At 41.8% G+C, this 23889-nt stretch overlaps 2 protein-coding genes across 3 annotated transcripts in view; both read left to right on the forward strand.

Moving 5' to 3' along the window:
• Nucleotides 1-2532: 2532 nt before the first annotated feature.
• LOC128544855 (GRB2-related adapter protein-like) lies at nt 2533-16360 on the forward strand. 2 transcript variants are annotated; one of them, XM_053515148.1, is made up of 9 exons: nt 2533-2710; nt 11658-11715; nt 12006-12174; nt 12498-12589; nt 12918-13037; nt 14661-14850; nt 15012-15089; nt 15173-15286; nt 15415-16360. In XM_053515148.1, exons 3-9 carry the CDS (start codon nt 12097-12099, stop codon nt 15583-15585), a joined length of 843 nt encoding a protein of 280 aa, XP_053371123.1. In that variant the 5' UTR covers nt 2533-2710; nt 11658-11715; nt 12006-12096; the 3' UTR covers nt 15586-16360. The 2 variants fall into 2 exon arrangements, with proteins under 2 accessions (XP_053371123.1, XP_053371124.1); XM_053515149.1 differs by lacking the exon at nt 2533-2710 and adding an exon at nt 9833-9857.
• A 309-nt stretch (nt 16361-16669) lies between these two features.
• LOC128544998 (protein FAM83F-like) overlaps nt 16670-23889 on the forward strand; it is a 14795-nt gene continuing 7575 nt past the window's right edge. The window contains exon 1 of the mRNA XM_053515314.1: nt 16670-17233. Within this exon, the coding sequence (XP_053371289.1) occupies nt 16760-17233 (474 nt within the window). The 5' untranslated portion in view covers nt 16670-16759. The remainder of the gene's footprint in view (nt 17234-23889) is intronic.

Raw genomic sequence — 23889 nt, forward strand, 5'->3', positions numbered from 1 at the left:
GAGAAATCATTGAAAAACAGCTTGCAGCCTGTAAAACTGTGTATACGTGTGTGTGTGTGTGTGTGTGTGTGTGTGTGTGTGTGTGTGTGTGTGTACTCTACGTCTGAACTGACTGCACTGCATTTTAGATTTACTTTATTTATTATTATTATTATTATATATTTTTAACTGTTTCTAAATCAAATTTTAAGTAGTTTTAAAAGTGTCATTACGAACTGTTTTTATTTTTATTTTAATCAAATAAAAAAAATAAAAAAGTTTGAGTGCTATTATTTTTTTATTTCTTTTTATAACTACTTCTCTTTTATGTAAAGCACTTTGAATTATCATTGAAATGTGCTATACAGATAAATTTGCCTTGCCTTGTGTGTGTGTGTGTGTGTGTGTGTGTGTGTGTGTGTGTGTGTGTGTGAGAGAGAGAGAGAGAGAGAGAGAAAGAGAGAGAAAGAGGATGGGAAACCACATATATCATGTCATTCATGGTTTCCTGTTGGGCTCTTTGCATATTCTGAACAGCATCAAGTGTTAATACCTCATAAACACACACACACACACACACACACACACACACACACACTTGTCTCTTCACCTCTTTCACTTCTCACATCACAGTGCTGTTATTTGTTCATTTATTTGAAACATCGTCACTACATTTAGATTTGAGGCCACAACTCCAAATGTAAGAAGTGAAGAAATGGACGATGGTTACTACGGTAACGGCTCACTTACATCAAACACGTACAGCGGATGTGCCGCATAAACTATATAGAAGGGCTTCGATATTCTACGATATTATTAAAGTCAGGATTTCAGGTAGTTTTCCAAGAGGAGGAGACTGGATTGTACAGTAACTCTGTCCAGCTGACTTCGGCCATGTGAGGGTTAAACGTTAAGGGAAGGAGTCTCCAGTGTCAGTGTTTGAGGACGTCTACAGAACAGAGGAGGGTTTTATTTGTTAGTTCCCCGAGTGCTGATTATTTAAGTGTATTAGATTAGTGTACGAGTGTGTTTTGTTTTTACAAAAAAACTTAGAAAGGAAGAGAAGATGGCTGTACACACACACACACACACACGCACACACACACACCACAGCTGCTGCGAGGCTTCATTTTGTAATCGTAAGTCTTGCTTATTTCTCAACTTCAGTTGGTAAGTTTCCTAATTTCATATCATATCATAATGTTTTCCACTGTTGCACAAACCCCCCACACACACGTCTCTGCCTGAAGGTCTCTGACTCTATACGCCGTTATGGCTGTGACACCCTGCTGTAATTACTGCCTTCATTACGTTTTATCTTGAGAACATCATGAGAACATGCAAACCAACAAACGAGGAAGCTGCTTCGTCTGACAATCGAGTTCTTTGAAAGCTGACTGTACAGGGGCGTGTCACATGGATGCAAACCTCCCAGCTTTATCAGGAATTAAATTGATTATGTACTGTTTTTACGCACGCTGATCACCCATCAGCCGTAACATTAAAACCACATGATGAATAATATAGTGAGTGCCCCGTGTGCCCCTAAAACAGCACTGACCCCTTCAGGCCTGGACTCAGAAGGTGTGGGTGTGTGTGTGTGGGTGTGTCCGGCACCAAGATGTGAGCAGCAGATCTTTTAAAACCCTTAAAACACAAGAGCACAGATCCGTGCCAGCAACACAGCATAGATGATTTTTTTAAAATGTATTATGCAGTAAAATAAGATAAAAAAAAAAACATGTTCTTATACAGCATGTCTTTACCACTAACAAAATATGGGAATAATGTCACAAAAATGTAGAACTCTTAAAATGAGCATGTTATTATTATTGTTGTTATCATTATTATTATTATTATTATTATTATTATTATTATTATTATGTTACAGAAACAACCAAAAACAACAATAAAAACACATGATCATGTGTATCTGTGCTATTTCTTTGCCTGTGTAACAAAACAAAAACAAAAAAATTTTTGTTTCATTTTTTGCTCAGTAATGTGTGTATGGTTAAAAGTTGGTTAAAATAAAATAAAATAAAAATTTAGTTCATCATATCGTGGTGAGAAAAAAAGTAAGCTTGGAGACGTGTTTCTCATCACACAAATCCCAGAATTTGGAAGTCAACACATTTTTATCATGTTCCTCATACTGTTCGTGAATAATTTGTGTGTGTGTGTGTGTGTGTGTGTGTGTGTGTGTAATCCTGCTAAAAAGACCAGGAACAGTGTCTACATGCAGGAGTTGAAGTTGTATCAGCCACATGAACACCATCAGGACACACTTGTCCCAGCAGAATATTGTACCCAGAGCATCACACACACACACACACATACACACACACACACTTGCGTAACTGCGTAAAAGGAAACATTTGAGAGTTTTAAGTGAAACCTCCTCTATATCAGAGATCTGATCTTCATCATCGACATGCAGTGATTCTGTAACGCCGTAGCCCCGCCCACCCCTACCCCGCGCGACATTTAGAGAGATTAAAGACATTTACGTAATCCTAAAGAGTTACAGATTAGATGAAAGGCGTGCCGCTTCCGCTTTGTTGCCGCGCGCAGTAGCTGGAACACTCACACGCGCGCTGGTGCGCGCTCCCGCCCCGTGCAGTTTTCGGGCGCGCGCACGGCACAGCGGCACGGAGAGGCTTTCATCTGTCTGTCTCTCGGCCTGTCTCTCGGCCTGTCTCTCTCTAAACGGACTGAGTGATTATTCCAGGTGAGTCGTGTCCAGGTCCAGGTGAGCAGGATGGAGTGTGTGTCTGTGTGTGTGTGTGTGTGTGTGTGTGTGAGAGAGAGAGAGGTTCTCGAGGTGTAGACTCCTTTTGCTCTCGTGCACTTCTGCACTTATATCCGGAGTGGAGTGGGGTGCGCGCGCTGTGTCTCGTCTCGGTAACGTAAAGTCGGAACATTAATCAGGATTTATATTATAAACTTAATGTAATAACCTTACAGTTACTAATACTGCTCACTGTGTGTGTGTGTGTGTGTGTGTGCTGTATAATATCCTCAGTGTTTAATATCTGCTGTCCTGTGCTGCATTACTGTATAACAGACTTTACTGACTGTATGGATTATGAGATGATGGTGCTGTAACACTCACACAGGAAACAACTGTCTCTTATTATAAGTTATAACCGACTCAGGAGGGAATAAACATGACTTTAAAAGTCGGCAATGAACTTGTGTGCTGTGGTGCATACAGTAGCATGGCGCATTAATATAATAATCTAATCTAACATATTATAGGTGTATTAATAATATAATGTAATGTAATATATCATAGATTTACTAATAATATAATGTACTAAATCATGGATTTAATAATAATATGATGCAATATATAGATTTATTAATAATATAATGTAATATATCATACTGTAGGTGTACTAATAGCTTCTCCCTGCACATATCCCTTTTAAGTGTATTTAGAACTTATACAGTACCTTTATCCTGCACTTTCTGCTAATTGCACTTCTGGTTAGACCTAAACTGCATTTTGTTGCCTTGTACTTGTACATGTGTAATGACAATAAAGTTGAATCTAATTTAATCAAAATCTAATCTAAAAATATATTATAATATATCATGGATTTATTAATAATATAATGTATTATATCATAGGTGTACTAATGATATAATGTAATATATCATATATTTACTAATAATATAATATAATATATCATAGATTTACTAATATAATGTAATATATCATAGGTGTAGTAACAATATAATGTAATATATCATAGGTGTACTAACGATATAATGTAATATATCATAGATGTACTAATAATATAATGTAATATATCATAGGTGTACTAACAATATAATGTAATATATCATAGATGTACGAATAATATAATGTAATATATCATAGGTGTACTAACGATATAATGTAATATATCATAGATGTACTAATAATATAATGTAATATATCATAGGTGTACTAACGATATAATGTAATATATCATAGATGTACGAATAATATAATGTAATATATCATAGATTTACTAATATAATGTAATACATCATAGGTGTACTAACAATATAATGTAATATATCACAGATTTACTAATATAATGTAATATATCATAGATGTACTAATAATATAATGTAATACATCATAGGTGTACTAACAATATAATGTAATATATCATAGATGTACTAATAATATAATGTAATATATCATAGATTTACTAATATAATGTAATATATCATAGATTTACTAATAATATAATATAATATATCATAGATTTACTAATATAATGTAATATATCATAGATGTACTAATAATATATTGTAATATATCATAGATTTACTAATATAATGTAATATATCATAGGTGTACTAACGATATAATGTAATATATCATAGATGTACTAATAATATAATGTAATATATCATAGATGTACTAACGATATAATGTAATATATTTTAGATTTACTAATATAATGTAATATATCATAGATGTTCCAATAATATAATGCAATATATTTTAGATTTACAAATATAATGTAATATATCATAGATGTACTAACGATATAATGTAATATATTATAGATTTACTAATATAATGTAATATATCATAGATTTAATAATAATATAATGTAATATATCATAGATGTACTAACGATATAATGTAATATATTTTAGATTTACTAATATAATGTAATATATCATAGATGTTCCAATAATATAATGTAATATATTATGTAATATATGTGTACCAATAATATAATGGTGATATATAGTGTAGTGTGCTTTATTGTATACTGGTGGTAAAGTGGGCATTATGGTGGCAAGTTGTATATTCTGAAATCCAGTTGTGGTATTTTGGTGGTTGTTCTTCGGTGGTTTAACTGAATGTATAGTATAGTGTGTAGTGTAGTTTTGGTATAACACAGTATAATGTATATTGTTGCATTATTAAATTGTATACTCTAACGTATAGTATAATTTTCTAAGTTTTGCCTTTTTACGACACATATACATTTTTTATAAATTCTTTATTCTCTGTGTATCCGAGCTTTTTTCATAGTAGTATGTTGCATGCGTGTATTACGCGGTATAATGTATAGTATAGTGGTGGTATATTATATAATATTATGCACATTGTAGTGTTGTGTTTTGCAATATATATTATATAACTTTCCTATATTATACAGGATAATGTATAGTATATAAGTGACACACCGTTGGCCTAAATTACAAATTTGTCATTTCAAAAAAGTCTAATTATTGTTCTTTATCAAGCAAAGACAACCTAGTGAGCTTGAACTGAAACGACTGGAATTGGGTTAAGAACAGTCTAACACATTATTAAACCCTGCAAGTATAGAACTAAACCTCAACTTCACAGAAGAAATACGGTCAGTAACACATCCTGAATGAGCGTGGTGAGAGATCACTTAAACCCTTGGTCAAGTCACATGACTTACAAAAAATGTCCAGTAGAAATCAAAGCTATGTATAATAGTTAAAGGTAAAAGCATTTACACACACACACACACACACACACACACACACACACACACACACACACACACACACAGTGTGAAGAGAACTCACAGGACTGGGACTAAACCATAATAAAACCACTTGTTATTGAGACTCACCAGATAAAAGTCTTCAGTTTGTTAGGGATCATAAAGACTGGACTCTGGAGTGATGGAGAAAGGTCATGTGACCTAATGAGTCCAGATATCACAACAATACCTCTGCTGCATTCCCACACACCATATTTTTAATTTTCCATATTTTTATACCGCACTATTTACAATTACACTTTCTTTAAATCTTGTGTAATTTAGATAGTGTTTTATTGTTATGTTATATTGCTATTTTATTTTGAAACTTTTATAAATTTGTCTAACCTTCATTTTTAATGTTTTTTTTAAGATAAGTATATTTTTAGTTTATTTTTTATAGTGAAATCTTTCTATTCTATTCTCTCTTTCATTTTTAGGTCACAGATCGTTGTGTAAACATTTAACTGCATTTCACACTGTGTCTGGTCGTGTACGTGACAAATAAAAATGTAATTTTAATTTTAATTTAATTGACCGGATTCCAGAGTGATGGGCGTGTCAGGGTGAGAAGGGAAGGACATGAAGCGATGCTCCCATCATGCATAGTGTCCACTGTACAAGCCTCTGGAGACAGTGTTATGATCTGGGGTTGATCAGTTACTCAGGTCTAGACTCAGTAACGTTATGGGGCAATAAAATGAAGTCAGCTGACCACCTGAATGTACCAAATCACCAGAGGATCACATCTATGGAGGGTTTAATTCCCTGATGGCACGCGCCGTATTCCAGGACACAGTGTGAGAGAGCGCTTCTGGGAGCGCAAGGAATCACTTTTACACATTAACTGGACACCACAGAGTCCTGACCTAGACTAGTGGGTGTAGACTAGTGAGAGTAGACTAGTGGGTGTAGACTAGTGGGAGTAGACTAGTGGGAGTAGACTAGTGGGAGTAGACTAGTGAGTGTAGACTAGTGGGAGTAGACTAGTGAGTGTAGAATAGTGAGTGTAGACTAGTGGGAGTAGACTAGTGAGTGTAGACTAGTGAGTGTAGACTAGTGGGAGTAGACTAGTGAGTGTAGACTAGTGGGAGTAGACTAGTGGGAGTAGACTAGTGATAGTAGACTAGTGGGAGTAGACTAGTGGGAGTAGACTAGTGAGTGTAGACTAGTGGGAGTAGACTAGTGAGTGTAGACTAGTGGGAGTAGACTAGTGAGTGTAGACTAGTGGGAATAGACTAGTGAGTGTAGACTAGTGAGTGTAGACTAGTGGGAGTAGACTAGTGAGTGTAGACTAGTGGGAGTAGACTAGTGGGAGTAGACTGGTGAGTGTAGACTAGTGGGAGTAGACTAGTGGGAGTAGACTAGTGGGAGTAGACTAGTGAGTGTAGACTAGTGGGAGTAGACTAGTGATAGTAGACTAGTGGGAGTAGACTAGTGGGAGTAGACTAGTGAGTGTAGACTAGTGGGAGTAGACTAGTGGGAGTAGACTAGTGAGTGTAGACTAGTGGGAGTAGACTAGTGAGTGTAGACTAGTGGGAGTAGACTAGTGAGTGTAGACTAGTGAGTGTAGACTAGTGGGAGTAGACTAGTGGGAGTAGACTAGTGAGTTTAGACTAGTGGGAGTAGACTAGTGGGAGTAGACTAGTGAGTGTAGACTAGTGGGAGTAGACTAGTGAGTGTAGACTAGTGGGAGTAGACTAGTGAGTGTAGACTAGTGAGTGTAGACTAGTGGGAATAGACTAGTGAGTGTAGACTAGTGAGTGTAGATTAGTGAGTGTAGACTAGTGAGTGTAGACTAGTGAGTGTAGATTAGTGAGTGTAGACTAGTGAGTGTAGACTAGTGAGTGTAGACTAGTGGGAATAGACTAGTGAGTGTAGATTAGTGAGTGTAGACTAGTGAGTGTAGACTAGTGAGTGTAGACTAGTAAGTGTAGACTAGTGAGTGTAGACTAGTAAGTGTAGACTAGTGAGTGTAGACTAGTGAGTGTAGACTCTCATGTTATCAATACAAGATCTTGTGCAAAAGTTCCCTCTGGGTGGAAATGAATGTTATGCGTAAGGTTGTTGTCACGGTGCCGCAGTGAGCGCGCTGTGTGATTAACACTAAACATGTTGGAGTGAAACATGAGTGTGTGTGACGCTCCTCCCCAGGCAGTGTACGGTGTATTGAAGGCAGTATTAGTGGTGTGTTGTGTAGTGTTTGTGTGCTCTAATGTGTTGTAGACTGGTGTTATAGTGTGCAGTGTGTTGTATCGTGCTGGTAAAGTGTGTGTGTGATGAGAATCGTGATGAGTGAATGTTTGAGCAGTAACCTGTCGGTATCAATGCCACATGAGCCAGTTAGGGGGAAAAACACCTTCACGCATAATTCACACAAAAAACATTGTTTGCTTCATCCCACCAGCGCACTCTTTCCATTTTCAGGTCTTGAATCTGATTTCCTGACATTTGACTTCCTCAACCGTTTCGTTCCATCAATCAAACAAACAGATTCTACAAAAAACCATCACTGAAAATCTAAACATTCAACCAAAAACCTGCTTCAGTCTGAACCTTGCTGAGTCTAAAACTGATAAATACGAAACTCTGACGTTTGAATGTTCTTCTCATGAGCAGTGTTATTCAGCCTGGAACTGTTTGTCACGTTTTCTCGTCCCGTCATGATTAATGCAGAACTTTCCACATTTGATGACTTGCTTTTGAACATGATGTTTACATTCATACATCGGCACAGTTGAACGCTCGAGTCCGATTGGTCAGGAAGTGTGTGTTATGTTCATGTACAGTTGTTCCCGTCGTAACACGGGCGTCAGGTTTATATTGATTTGCTCTAATATGGTACGGTTTCTATAGCAACAGCTCAGAGGTGCACATAATCAAGATTATTTAAAATGTGATGTTTACCAAAGTAAAATTTTTTAGTGATGTGGAGGAAGATATTAGCAGGCACTGATTATAATCTAATGAAGAAGTCTGAGGCTGAGAGACAGAGAGAGGGAGTGACGGAGGGAGACGGAGAGAGGGAGAGAGACACAGAGAGAGACAGAGTGAGAGACAAAGAGAGAGAGAGAGACAGAGAGAGAGACAGAGAGAGGGAGAGAGACACAGAGAGAGGGAGAGAGACAGAGAAAGAGACACAGAGAGAGAGACAGAGAGAGGGAGAGAGACACAGAGAGAGAGACAGAGAGAGGGAGAGAGACACAGAGAGAGACAGAGAGAGAGGGAGAGAGACAGAGAGAGAGACAGAGAGAGGGAGAGAGACAGAGAGAGGGAGTGACAGAGGGAGACGGAGAGAGGGAGAGAGACACAGAGAGAGACAGAGAGAGGGAGAGAGACACAGAGAGAGGGAGAGAGACAGAGAAAGAGACACAGAGAGAGAGACAGAGAGAGGGAGAGAGACACAGAGAGAGACAGAGAGAGAGGGAGAGAGACAGAGAGAGAGACAGAGAGAGGGAGTGACAGAGGGAGACGGAGAGAGGGAGAGAGACACAGAGAGAGACAGAGAGAGGGAGAGAGACAGAGAGAGAGACAGAGAGAGGGAGAGAGACACAGAGAGAGAGGGAGAGAGACACAGAGAGGGAGAGACAGAGAGAGGGAGAGAGAGGGAGAGACAGAGAGAGGGAGAGAGACAGAGAGAGGGAGAGAGAGGGAGAGAGACACAAAGAGGGAGAGACAGAGAGAGGGAGAGAGAGGGAGAGACAGAGAGAAGGAGAGAGACAGAGAGAGGGAGAGAGACAGAGAGAGGGAGAGAGAGGGAGAGAGACACAGAGAGGGAGAGAGAGGGAGAGAGACACAGAGAGGGAGAGAGAGGGAGAGGGAGAGAGACAGAGAGAGGGAGAGAGAGGGAGAGAGACAGAGAGAGGGAGAGAGACAGAGAGAGGGAGAGAGACAGAGAGAGGGAGAGAGACAGAGAGACAGAGATGAAAATGTTTATTACGGCTCACACTCAACAACACCGTATTATTTTATCATTAATGCGCTCGTTCTAATAATTAGGAATGAAATCCATGCTGTGTGATGTTCTCTTACTGAAGTGATAAAAATAAAATTATCGTATACTAGTGTGCAAAAGTCTTGACCCCCCTCTATCCTCTCTGTTTTCATGTGTGTTTAATGCAGTCTTGAGGAATAGTTCTCCAGGCTTACTGAGGGACGTCTTTTGTCTCTCGTTATGTCCACTCCAGTCCTCGGTGTGTGGTTTGTTAAACCACACAGTGACCTACTGTATGAATCCTTCAAACATAAAAAAAGACAAAAAAAAGGCATGAACCAATGAGAAGGTTCTTCACCGTGCTGCGCTGGGAGACGTCCATCAGAGCGACTCACACACCTGAGCAGGTGGGGGTTAAGGGCCTCGCTTAAGGGCCCCACAGTGGCAACCAGGTGATGTTGAGGTTTGAACCTGGGACCTTTCAGATGATGACAGATGATCAGTTCACCACTGAAGCTGAATGCGTGCGGTTGGAACAAACGGGGGGTGGAGGGGGGGGGTCTTTGGGGGTGAATTACAACATAAGAAATGACTAGTTCAGCCGTTTACAGAGTGATCCACCTTCAGTCCTCGCGGCTTTCATTAGCGCGCATGCAGTACCGCGCGGTCGCTATCTCTGTTGGATATCCTGGTTTATTACACACAGCTTCAGGTGGGATCGTGTTCGTGTCCCATTCTGTCCATCCACAAAGAAACAACACCAGAGGAGAAGAAGAAGAAGAAGAAAGACAAAGGAAAGAAACAAAACGAGACTGAAGCACAGAAATGAAACATGACACTAAAGAGAGAGAAGACAGTGTGGGGAGAAACGTCTGACACACGTCACAAACACATTTTAATGGACGTGTGTGTGTGTGTGTGTGTGTGTTTTATATAAAAAGGAAGTGTGTGAGGAGGAATGTGCTGTGTGTGTTGTGTAACTGTGAGACTGTGAGCCGGCGTCACTCAGTTCCTGTAAATGACTCGGTTCTAATCAGAGTCTGAGAGCGACGCGGTGAGGAACCCGCAGAACATCCTGGAACTCTAGGGGTTAAAGTGTGTTTCAGATCTACAGTAAATATCAGACACAGGGAAAATATGTGTGTGTGTGTGTGTGTGTGTGTGTGTGTGTGTGTGTGTGAGGAATTGGTTGTAATTGAATCAGCGATTCTTCCTCTGCTTCCTTCCTGAGGATCAGGCGCGCGGTGATCTTCATTTCTCGCAGGAACACAGAACGCACTACGGTTCTCACCGCACATGCTCGCGTCGTGTGTTTCCTGCGCGATAAGCTCGGCTCTCTCGGCTCCGCACGGGACTCGGCCTTACCTCACCTCCGCTAGTGTCCACGATGAACTCACACTTCAGCTGGGCAGATAAAAGTCCAGGACTGAATCCTGCAGGTTCTGTGTAGAACACCGAGTCAGGGCTTCGGAAGAGAAGAACCTTTACTTCTTATTTGTAAGAGAACATCAAGAACCAATAACTAAGAGAAACATCCTGACAGGTTGTAACTTTTCTAAGAGAAGAATGAGAAACAATCTACATTAGTAATTCGTGTATTCAGGGTTCTTCAAGGGTTCCTTTAGGGTGCTTTTGGTTCTTACTTTCCTAAAACGGTTCCACACTGAATCCTCTATGAGAGTCGAAAGCTAACGTTTAGTTAATTCCCTCAAAAAGTCCTCTTGGAACCATTTCCATAGGAAAAATGACACTGTCATCGGGATCTTAATGGTTCTTAATGGTTCTATCAAAAGTGAAATCAGAGAACACTTCTTGACTTCTAAGAGTCCTACACTTTTATGAAACAGGTTCTTCAGGTGTTTTTTAGGTCTTTGAGGCGCCTCTGCTTCCTAAATTGTTCTCTGTTACATCTTTTCCATTAGGACCTCACTTAGAGGTTCCTCACGATGGACAAGGCGGGTATAAGACCGGGCGCTTTTAGGAATGCACGGGTTCTTTAAGGGTTCAGTAAATATTTTGGAGTTCTACCTAGAAAGGGAAATGTTCTCTTATCAAGATCTCCAAGATACACTTAACGATTGGCCCAGAGAACCACTAGAGAACGTGTGTAGTGTTTATGGTTCCAGTGTGGAGAACCTAGGGTGCGGCTCTGAAGTCCAGACTAAAGACGGGGTGTGTTTATAACCAGGTTCTCTTCTGTGCTGCAGGCGACTGAACGATGTCCTGCGGGATCCACTGACTCACTTCATCAGCAGAACCGGACGTGTGAGTCTCCATTACTCGCTCACACACACACACACACACACACACACACACACACACACACACACACACACACACACACAGGGTGATAGTTGGTGTTTCAGCTTAAATTCATGGCTTGGTTTATTTTGGGGTCACATTTGACTTTTGTTCATGCGTGAATGTCAGATCAACCACACCAGGTGTGTGTGTGTGTGTGTGTGTGTGTGTGTGTGTGTGTGTGTAAGAGAGAGAGAGAGAGAGAGATTGATGCATGCATATGTTAACTTCCTCTTTGTCTTCTCTTCTAACAGCTACTGCCTCGCTCACTCATCCCTTCACTATCATCCACTTGTTCCCTTGCTCCCTCATCCCCTCGTCTCCTCGTTCCCTTTCTCTGTAGCCATGGAGGCGCGTGGAAAATATGAATTTAACGCCACGGCGGAGGACGAGCTCAGCTTTCGCAAAGGAGACATCCTGAAGGTACGGGAACTGCACTCTCAAATCTAGAACCTTTAAAGGCTGCAGGGGCGGAGCCTAAAACCCATCAATCATTGAATCACTTACACGTGCCATAACCACCGTCAATTCAAGAACACGGCACTCTAGATATAGTCTAGATATAAAAGTGTCCTTTAGAACATTTCTCTCGAGTGGGTTCTCCACTTTAAGGCTCGATGTAGAACCCTTTGTTAAAGAACAGCTCTGTCCAGGCGCATCAAGAAGGAAACACTTAGCAATAATTTGGAGTTTGTGCCTTGCACTTACCCCGGTGTGTGTGTGTGTGTGTGTGTGTGTGTGTGCAGATCTACGGCTGTCAGGATGAGTGGTATAAAGCAGAAATGAACGGCCACGAAGGATTCGTCCCTAAGAACTATGTGGACAGACAGATCCCCAGGTGAGATCCTCCACACACACACACACACACACACACACACACACACACAGTCTTCCTGTTACCATTTCCTGTGGCGCAGCACAAAGCGAATCTGACTCACTTAGTGAATCAATGAATCTGAATCACTGAATCATTTGAATCCTGGTGATTCGGACGTTTCTTTTAAATTGTTCTCTAATATTTCATACGCTGCTCTCCTCCAGATCTGTTCCACTGAAATAAAGAACCGTTATTATAGCACACGCTGTCTTGTGTGTGTTTCATCACTGCCATGTATAAGCAGTATGTGTGTGTGTGTGTGTGTGTGTGTGTGTGTGTGTGTGTCCAGCTGGTACCAGGAGAACGCCAGCCGCAACGCTGCAGAGGAGATCCTCATGTCGCGGGAGGTGGGAGCGTTCCTGATCCGCGGCAGTCAGAGTTCTCCTGGAGATTTCTCCATCTCCGTCAGGTCAGAGCCAGAACTCACTTAAACACACACACACACACACACACACACACACATTAACCTGTTTACTTAATAACCATGGCATCAGACACACACTATACACTCAGGTTAGGGCGAGTGTCCCTCGAGGATGCTGTCGGTGTTCAACAGACTTGGCTTTGTTTAAATTCGTGGCCCAGTATACCAGGATTTCAGATCGTGCATTTACTGTAGGTTAAATAACCTCACTGCCTCCCCAACACACACACACACACACACACACACACACACACACACGCCACCCCAGTGTGTCACCTTGAGGTTTTAGCCACCCAAATTCCCCCTGAATTCTCTAGGCGCCATGCACCATCGCCCACACCCGTATCTTCTCACAAACAGACCCAGATGTGGTCACATCTGTGTGATTCAACCTCTGATAACTCATCTACATCTGTTACACTCCATCCGGTGTCTCACATGTTCCCTCTAGTGTTGATGAATTGTAAAACACCGTTCATTACGCTTAATGACACGCCATAGCGCTTTATATCTGCATCAGAGAGCGGACTTAGGGCTAGAGGGAGGAGGAGGAGGAAGAGGAGGAGGAAGAGGAGGAGGAGATGTTACAGGGAGTCACTGATCAGGAGAGGATTTAATGTTTTAGAGGAAGACTGTAAAGGTCAGGGAAGGTCAAGAGAGAGAGAGAGAGAGAGAGAGATGTAAATGTAGCGGTTATGAAACCTACAGAACTCCTTCTAACTTCTGAGTGGTGCTGAGAGGAAACGTTTAGAGAAGAAAGAGTGTGTTGAAGTGCAGGATGAAGCAGATGAAGAGTTCAGGTCACAGAGGGAAGAATTAGACGTGTTTAAGAAGGGCTGGCCTGAAAAATCAGCTTTAAGACGGCAGGAAGATGAGGGAGAGCGAGACCAGCTGGCGGTAACGTAACCTACTGGACTCAAAGCGCCGTTAAATGAAGAAGAAGAGGAAGAAGAAGAAGAAGACCGTCACACACAGGTTGTGATCACAAACATGGCGTTACTGTGTTTACTCTCATCTTATCTCCTGAGCAGCGTGATGATCCAGATGTAAAGTGATTCAGGATCACTGCGAGTGTGAAGCTCAGCACCGTGACCTTTTGGTGATCGATTCAGTTCAGAGAATCAACGAGTCAGAGTTTAAACACATCCATAATACACATTATAAAAGCTTTAGTTAAACTCACCAACATTAAATTATTATTATTATTATTTTATTCTTCTCCTTCTTCTTCTTCTCCGTTGGAGTTTATGGTGGTGGGTCCCACACTGGGACGGAATGTGGACCAGGAGCTTGATGGAACAATAGGATTATGACTTTATATGAGACATGACAGTGAACAAGTTAACACCATCACTCACACAGCATTTCAGTTTTCATTAACACTGTTAGCAGTTTGTAAAGCTGTAAAACCTTTTAAACATCCAGAGCTCCATAAAGATCTGCCTGTAATACCACAGCACACCAGCAGAGGGCTGTGTGAATCATTAGTGAGAATGCAGTGTGAAGATGTGTGTGAAGATGTGTGGGTGTGAAGATGTGTCTGTGTGTCCATGAATGCTAACTGTGTTTCACTTTCAATCACGTTCTCATGTCTCCTCCTGCTTTCAGACACGAGTTTGACGTGCAGCATTTTAAGGTGATGAAGGACAATAAAGGTCATTATTACCTGTGGAGTGAGAAATTCACGTCCCTCAACAAGCTGGTGGACTTTTACAAAACCACGTCCATCTCCAAACAGAAGGAGATCTTCCTGAGGGACGGGAGCCGAGAGGAACCGGGCGTCTCCGCACCCCATCCTGTAAACACACACACACACACAGTTTAATCAACAAAAGGCTGTCTCAAGTCCTCTCAGATGTTCATTAATATTAATTATCTTGAGTAGTGATGTCATTAACTCCGCCGCCGCAGCTGTAGAGTCTGATGCAATTCCTCTTCTTCTTCTTATTTGATGTACAGAGACCCAGCGTTCCCGACGGCCGACCCCAACCATCTACAGGACACCGCAGACCAGCAGAGCACCCTCACCCTCAGCAGGTACACACACACACACACACACACACACACGCAGAAGTGGAATAATGTAAAGTTTAACAAAGTAAAATTGTGTTGTTCATCAGAATAAACGAGGAAGTTTAGAGGATCGATCTCACAACATGGGTCCTGCAGGGAGGAACAGTCCGGTTAGTTCCCTTCCGACACCCAGACGACCCTCGGACATCACACCTGCACCGGTACACACACACACACACACACACACACACACACACACACACACACACACACCTTTGATATTATTTGTCCTGAACATCAATGTGTGTGTGTGTGTGTGTGTGTGTGTGTGTGTGTGTGTGTGAGACAGAGGCCGTCCCTACAGGTGAAGGCTCTGTATGACTTCATAGCGGAGGAAGATGATGAGCTGGGCTTCAACGCCGGTGACATCATCGAGGTTCTAGATCGCTCCGATGCGTCGTGGTGGAAAGGACGCCTGCGTGGGAACGTCGGACTTTTCCCTGCTAACTACACGTCTTAGATGTAAACGTACACCCCCCACCCCACCCCATCCACCCGACCCCAACCCAGGAGAACCGGTTCTTCTGTTCTGTCTTTACACTTTACATCAGATTGTTTCCTTTCATCATTGATTAGGAGGACAAGATTAATGCGGATAATTGGATTAATGATACCGTTATGATTTAGTGCGAGTTCTTTGATGTTGTGCTCTGAACACAGAGGTACGATTCTGTCTCAGTCGAGACCCCACACACGGACCGGGACCGCCAGTCCTGCTCCCGGACGGTTCTCTCGTCTTAATGAACCGGCTAACTAACGAGTCTGAGTGTGTTAGCCTGAGTGTGTGTTGGAGCAGGAACACCGGAGTGTGTCCAGGAGCAGGACTGAGGAACACTGTACATCAGAACACCTTCAGAACTCTCATGTATCACTTTTATATTTAATATTCACTTCATAATAACTGACATCAGAGCCACGAGCGATCCTTTAAACCAGAAACTAAACTCCTCATCCCTGAAGTTTGTAAAGCAGAATGTTTTCATTTTTTATTCATTTGTTTTTTTTTTATAGTCTTTATTATGCCCTAAACATTATTCTTGTTTTTGGATTTTACAAAATAAACCTCGACATGGTCTTTACTGTAATCTATTAAATAGATTATTATTATTATTATTATTATTATTATTATTATTTCTAGACTTTAATGTAGACTAAGATATTGACAGTCAAATATTCTTTTTTTGGGTCAGTTATGATTTTTTTCTGTGAAATAAAGCAATAAGAAAAGAGTGAAATTAGTTCTTTTTGATCATTTTGTCCTCATAGGAGGAATCAGTGTGTGTGTGTGTGTGTGTGTGTGTGTGTGTGTGTGTTTGAGAGAGAATGTCACTTGAACTATAAACTAAACTAATTTAAACTTTTTTCCCTCTGAACATCCTGGAGTCTTTTCAGGACTCCAGTGACGTCAGAAGGGAGTTATATAACGGACACCAGGTGCTGTAGCTCCACCCACAGTAAGACAAACGCTCGCGCTCTAGTGTTACAGGAAGGCAGTGCGAGTTTCCACGGAGGCGGTGAGACACAGAGAGGGACAGAGAGGGACAGAGTGAGACAGAGTGAGACAGGGCGAGAGTGAGACAGGTGTCGCAGGGACAGTGAGACAGGGCGAGAGTGAGACAGACCCCCCCGGTCTCATGGCGGAGTCCCAGCTGGTGTGTCTGGATGATGGGCACGTGAACGTGCGCGTGCCGGAGTCCAGACCGGAGTTCTACTACAGTGAGGAGCAGCGCGCGGCGCTCGAGCTTCTCCTGCGGGACGGAGACGGCGCCTTCAAACTGCGGCTGCGCGCGGACAACATCAAAGACTTCCTCTCTGCGCGCGAGGTCAAGTGGATCCGCGAGACGTTCCGGGAGTACGACCCCGACCCCGACCCGGACCCCGACCCCCACCGGGCCCCCCCCCGCTCCCCCCGCGGCTCGGACTCCGGTGTACACTCCACCTACTGGCCCACGGTGTCGGACACGCAGGCTCCCGCGCTCGAGCTCGGCTGGACCACCGGCGGCTTCTACCGGGGAGTCACGCGCGTGTCCGTGTACACACACCCCCCTAAAGAGAGCGAGCCGCACATCAAAGAGGTGGTGAGGAGACTGATCCAAGAGGCGCACAAGGTACACACACACACACACACACACACACGGCTGTAGTCTATAGAACAGACCCCCGGTTTATTAAACTGTAATAAACTGTTTTTGTCCTGGGTGCCAAAACATTTGCACACTACTGTAGTTAATAAAATCCCCCCCCCCCTCTTTTTAAAAAAAAAAAATATTGTTCTCTATATGTTGTAAAATAGATTTATTGTGTAAACAGTTCTTGTTTATGTGTTTTAATTGGATTAAAGTTTCATTAAAGCTGATGATGTTAATGAGGTCACGTGTGTGCTCACGTGTGAAATGCAACTAACATTTCAGGATCCTCAAACAGGGGATAAGTTTTAATATAATTTAATATAATGTAATGTGTTATAGTCGAGTGTTTATCAGACGTCCCTTCCAGCTGTGTTTACACTTCAGAGCGCTGTGTGTTCACGTGGTCACGTGTGTTTATACGACTTCCATCACATCACTTAATATTCTTGGGACAGTTTCAGTAACATGGGTCAAAGTTCATCTTCAGCAGTCACACGACCCTGCAGTGTGTGGAGTCCATCACAGTTTACACACAGTTTTTCCCTAAACACCTTCCTGAAATCAATTAGCCTCGTTAGGGAGCAGGCGCTCACGCAGGACACGTGTGAAGGAGGGACTGAAAGGGAAACAGGAGAACAGTTTGAGGTGCCGAGGACGTGAGGAAGAGAGGGTTAATCACCTGTCACATGACCTCCGTCTCTTATTCCCATCTGACCTCCACACACACCTCATCATCAGCTCGAGTCCATACACACACACACACACACACACACACACACACACACACACACAGCAGTCAGCTCACTGTCTCATAAAGCATGAAGAAGAAACAGCACACTGTTTAAAACACACGTCATCGTCTCTCTTCATCTGCTGACGTCATTAAAACACAAACTGATGGTAATAAAACTCTCAGGGTCGATTAGTTTTAGGGAACAGCAGCTCCGAGAGCAGTGCAGGTTTACGTTCTGACACGTTATCGTCAGTGACGTGTACAGCACACGCATGTTAGAGGACGTGTTTACATACAGGAAGGAGTCTCCAGTGTGAGCGCTTTGTAGCGTAAGGTTTTTGGCGAGGTCGTTATGGTTTCTCAGTAACATGACAAACTGTGAGTTTTTTTTCTTTCTCATATACACTTGTCGGGGGGGAATAAAGCGAGGGCGGTGACGGAGCGAGTGTGTGTAGATGCTGTAACGTAAGTGAGAACAGGAACTGTAGCGTGAAATGAATAAAACTCAGTGCTAGGTGTTGGTCTATAACAGGAACATCACTAATATTGTTACATTTGGAACACAAACGTTCACTAAATCGCTGATGTCCCTTATAAGGACTTGTATGTATATTCACGTGGCTCCGCCCACCTGAGACAGACTAGATGTAAAGTAGTGTAGAGTTTCCTGAGGTGGAACTGATTTCCCTGAGCGTCATCAGTTTCAGACAGGTATTATTGTATATCTAACGTGAAACTGACGTGAAACTGACGTGACTCAGACAGACGAGTTACAGGATTATTATTGTTATCAATAATAACATTATTAAAGTCTGTAGTGGTTGGTGAGATTTACAGGAGCTGCTGAGTGAACAGGGGAACGCTTTAAGATGGTTTTGATTCCTCACTTTATCATCTTCATCATCTGTTCAGTAGTTTAGAATGTTTTGTGATAGTTATAACTTTTTTGAGGCTTTCTGTAGAACCTCGTTCCTCCACAATGAGTGTAGTGAGGCTCGGAGACTTCGTGGTCCCACCTGAATGCTGATTTATTCTTGACATAATAATAATAATAATGTGTTTATTTCTGGTCTGTGGGTTCGGATAAAGCTGAACTGTCAACTAAAGTCCGCATGAGGTCACACTGATAAGTTTAACTTCCATTATTATCTTGTCTATGTAAACGAGCTACTGCTGAGCCACGCCCCCAGAGAAAAGCAGAGCTGACCAGTGAGCTGAGGGAGGGGCTTTACTTTGATGAGGTCACATTAGGGGAAAAATCATATGCGAACAAAAACAAAGAAGCTGCCTGTGAATTTATTTATTTATTTATTTTTTCCTGTCTCATGTTGTACACACACACACACACACACACACAAACACACACAGGAGTGTCGTCTAAACATCTAAACAAGACCAGAAAGTGAATTTAGTATAATACAGTTGTGTTCAAAATTATTTAACCCCCACTAAAATTGAGTGTTTTGTCCAGTTTGACATTGATTTTGATCATTTCAGTCATCTTGTTTACAATTAAATCAAAGAGGCACTTGTAAGTCAAACAAATATAACTTTTATAATGAAATAACCACAAATGTCTTTTCTGTGCTCACATCATTATCCGTTTTATTCAACCCCCAAGTAACATTCATTCTTAGTACTTAGTACAACATCCTTTTCCAGTTATAACAGCTTATAAATGTGAATAGCTTGACACAAGTGTCTTGCAGTGATCTACGGGTTTTTTAGCCAATTCTTCATGGGCAAAAGCCTCCAGTTCAGTCACATTCTTAGGCTTGTGCGCTGCAGCTGTTTTCTTTAAGTCCCACCAGAGGTTCTCAATCAGATTTAAGTCTGGTGACTGCGACCATGCTCTAGTGGACTTGGAGGTATGCTTGGGATCATTGTCCTGTTGAAAGGTCCAACGTCTCCCTAGCCTCGGGTTTGTGACGGACTGCATCACATTTTCTTCCAATATCTCCTGGTACTGAAGAGAATTCATGGTACCTTGCACACGCTGAAGCTTCCCTGTACCTGCAGAAGCAAAACAGCCCCAAAGCATGATTGACCGAAGTCAGCACCTTCTTTCTGCCACGACCAGGTAGCGTTTCAACAGTTCCCTTTGCCTTGAATTCGCTAATGATGCTTCCTGTGGTGTCTCTTGGAATGTTTAACATCTTTGCAATCTTCTTATAGCCATTGCCCTTCCTGTGAAGAGAAATCACCTCTTCTCTTGTCTTCCTGGACCATTCTCTTGACTTCACCATGTTTCTAAACACCCCAGTAAATGTCTAGAAGGAGCTGAGTATCACAGTCATTTTAAATCTGCCTAATTGGTGTTAATTATGCTTGATTGCTGCTCGGTGACATCCACAGGTGTTTTCGATACCTGATCGAGAACAATTAGAATGAACCTGTGTTCTTAATAGTGGTAGTCTTTAAGGGGTTGAATAATTGTGTTAATGAAGAAATCACAAAAAAAAACCAACATTTAATACATTTAATAGTTATTACAAAAAATATTGATGTCATTTTGGTTGCATTTGGTTCTTTAAAAAGTCCTTGTAAGATTTCATTCTGATAACAATTACAAATGTACACTGAATTCCCTAAAACCCTTTACAGCATTGGGGGTTAAATAATTTTGAACACAACTGTAAGTGCCCTTTAAAAGATCCTGATTCTTATTAATGTGAAAAGTGTTTTATTCTGGTTTAAAATTTCAAGGAGCACTCCTGTCATTAAACACTTATGATAAACTCTTTTGTTATTATTATTATTATTATTATTATTTCTATTATTATTATTGTTATTGTTTTATTGTGTAATTTCTGGTGAAGCGTGTTGGACTGGAACGTGTAAGGTGACGAATTAAAATTTCAGAAGTTATAATTATACCTAATAACGTAATGACGCAGATCATAATGACTTTCACGGACAGCTGGATGTGAGTTTGTGTTTCCTGCTCTCTCTCTGTCTCACTCTCTGTCCCTCTCTCTGTCTCACTCTCTGTCTCACTCTCTCTGTCTCACTCTTTGTCCCTCTTTCTGTCTCACTCTCTGTCCCTCTCTCTGTCTCACTCTCTCTGTCTTACTCTCTCTGTCCCTCTCTCTGTCTCACTCTCTGTCCCTCTCTCTGTCTCACTCTCTGTCCCTCTCCCTGTCTCTCTGCTCAACCTGTACCAGTTTCTCTAATGATTCAGTGTTTGTTGATCATAAAAAATATAAAAGGTCATAATTATGCTCTGTGTGTATGAACACGTCATGACGTTATGATTCAGTTAGAAAGTCACACCTCACACACACTCTCAAACATCTACGTCCTGTTAGCATCACATCACGTCAGTCACATGATTAGAGCAAAGAAAGAACACATGCACCAGCTGGAAACCGACAGAAAAGAGAAGTTCCATGACAAAGCTCCTAAAAGTTCCATTTCAGTAGAAGTCCAATGAATTACAGCCGTCATAACCCAGAGATCCTCCTGATCCTCGTCTCACTGTCCATCCAGCAAACACCTCCAGCTTCTCTCAGAACAACAGGAGCAGATACAGGAACCTTTTAAGCAGAACAATCATTTTATCAATACGTCAAGAGACGTTTCAGGAGCTTTTCAGTGACTTTATGTCCCCAGAAACTCTCCAGGAGCATTTTTAGGAACTTATTAACTCACAACACTTTTTTAACGACTCCGGACTGTTTAGGGACTTTTTCACTTTTCATGAAACTTCATGTTCTTTTCATAAGCAGGAACTCAGCAACCTTTAAGGGAATTTTATGAGACCATTAGGACCTTTCGGACCGTTCTTTAACTCGATAGAGGAACTTTTTTTAGAGTACAGGACTTTGGACACTTTCAGCAGAGGGACCAGGACCAAGTTGCGTTCTAGGTTTGTAGTTCCAGGAATAATGTTTTTAAGTTCCTGTTCAGAGAAAGAGCTTTAATACAGACTCAGAACACTTGGAGGCGGAGCTTGTCTGGCAAAATGCTTCTGATTGGTTAAACTCAAGCTTCACTGAAAAATCCCTAGAAAGTAAAGAAATATTTCAAAACTGAATATTAGTTACGAATTAATAAATCATACTAACGATTCGAATGATAAGATGAGTTTTTTTTATCTTTGTAAATTTTTCTTCTAAATAAAGTGACACAATTGACATCAACATCTCCATTAATTCATGTGATTTATTTCAGAGCAGCTACTGGAGCGTCATACACTCTGTAATATTCATTAAACACTCATTGATGTTGGTGTTAAATGTGAAGAGCCGAGCTGTCAGGGCTGAGCACGCCAGTTGAAGCCTCGGGGCAGAAGCAGCTCTGATAATGACTCTTATTTCAGTGTCGGTTTGACCTGCTGAGTGAGATTGTGAAGGTGATGGTGGGGAGGAGCGACGCTGGATGGGTTCCTGATTGTAATCACAGTGTGAAGAATAATATAATATCTCAGTTTATACATAAATTTCCTTTTCCCGTGAATTTCCCTGTGAGCCGTCAGACTCGCGGCTCAGGTTCTGTGTAGATGTGTGTAGATGTGACCCATGTGACCTGCATATGTACACCATATCATCTACAGTCTTAAGATATCTTGTGTCTTAACATCTCGAGGGTTCTCAGGCTCAGTGCAGGGTTCTGTGTACAGGACAGATATCTCCAGTTATGAGCCGCGATTCGCGTTTCTCACACCGACTCCAAAATCAGAACGTTTATAAACTATTATTACACTTATAACAGAGACGAAGCGCTCGATCGGTCAGTGTGAGTGGGCGTGGCCGATGATCAGCTGATCAGCCTCAGATATGAACTCATTCTGTACAGAGCGCAGGAGCTTCAGAGTGACGCAGCAGAAACTCACATTCATTACACACATACCCCCCCCCCCACACACACACACACACTAGTCTCATAACACACTCATTACACACACACACACACACACACACACACACACTAGTCTCATAACACACACACACACACACACACACACACACACACTAGTCTCATTACACACACACACACACACACACACACACACACACACTAGTCTCATTACACACACACACACACACACACACACTAGTCTCATTACACACACACACACACACACACACACACACTAGTCTCATAACACACACACACACACACACACACACACACACACACACTAGTCTCATTACACACACACACACACACACACACACACTAGTCTCATTACACACACACAGACACACACACACACACACTAGTCTCATTACACACACACACACACACACACACTAGTCTCATTACACACACACACACACACACACACACACACACACACACACACTAGTCTCATAACACACACACACACACACACACACTAGTCTCATTACACACACACAGACACACTAGTCTCATCACACACACACACACACACACACACACACACACACACACTAGTCTCATCACACACACACACACACACACACACACACACACACTAGTCTCATCACACACACACACACTAGTCTCATCACACACACACACACACACACACACACACACACACACACACACACACACTAGTCTCATTACACACACACACAGACACACAGACACACACACTAGTCTCATCACACACACACACACATACTAGTCTCATTACACACACACACACACACACACACACACACACTAGTCTCATCACACACACACACTAGTCTCATTACACACTCATTACACACACACACACTAGTCTCACAACACACACACACACACACACACACACACACACACTAGTCTCATTACACACTCAATACACACACACACACTAGTCTCACTACACACACACACTAGTCTCATCACACACTCATTACACACATACCCCCCCCCACACACACTAGTCTCACTACACACACACACACACACACACTAGTCTCAT

The sequence above is a fragment of the Clarias gariepinus genome, chromosome 16 (genome assembly GCF_024256425.1).
Source record: "Clarias gariepinus isolate MV-2021 ecotype Netherlands chromosome 16, CGAR_prim_01v2, whole genome shotgun sequence".
Taxonomy (NCBI): Eukaryota; Metazoa; Chordata; class Actinopteri; order Siluriformes; family Clariidae; genus Clarias; species Clarias gariepinus.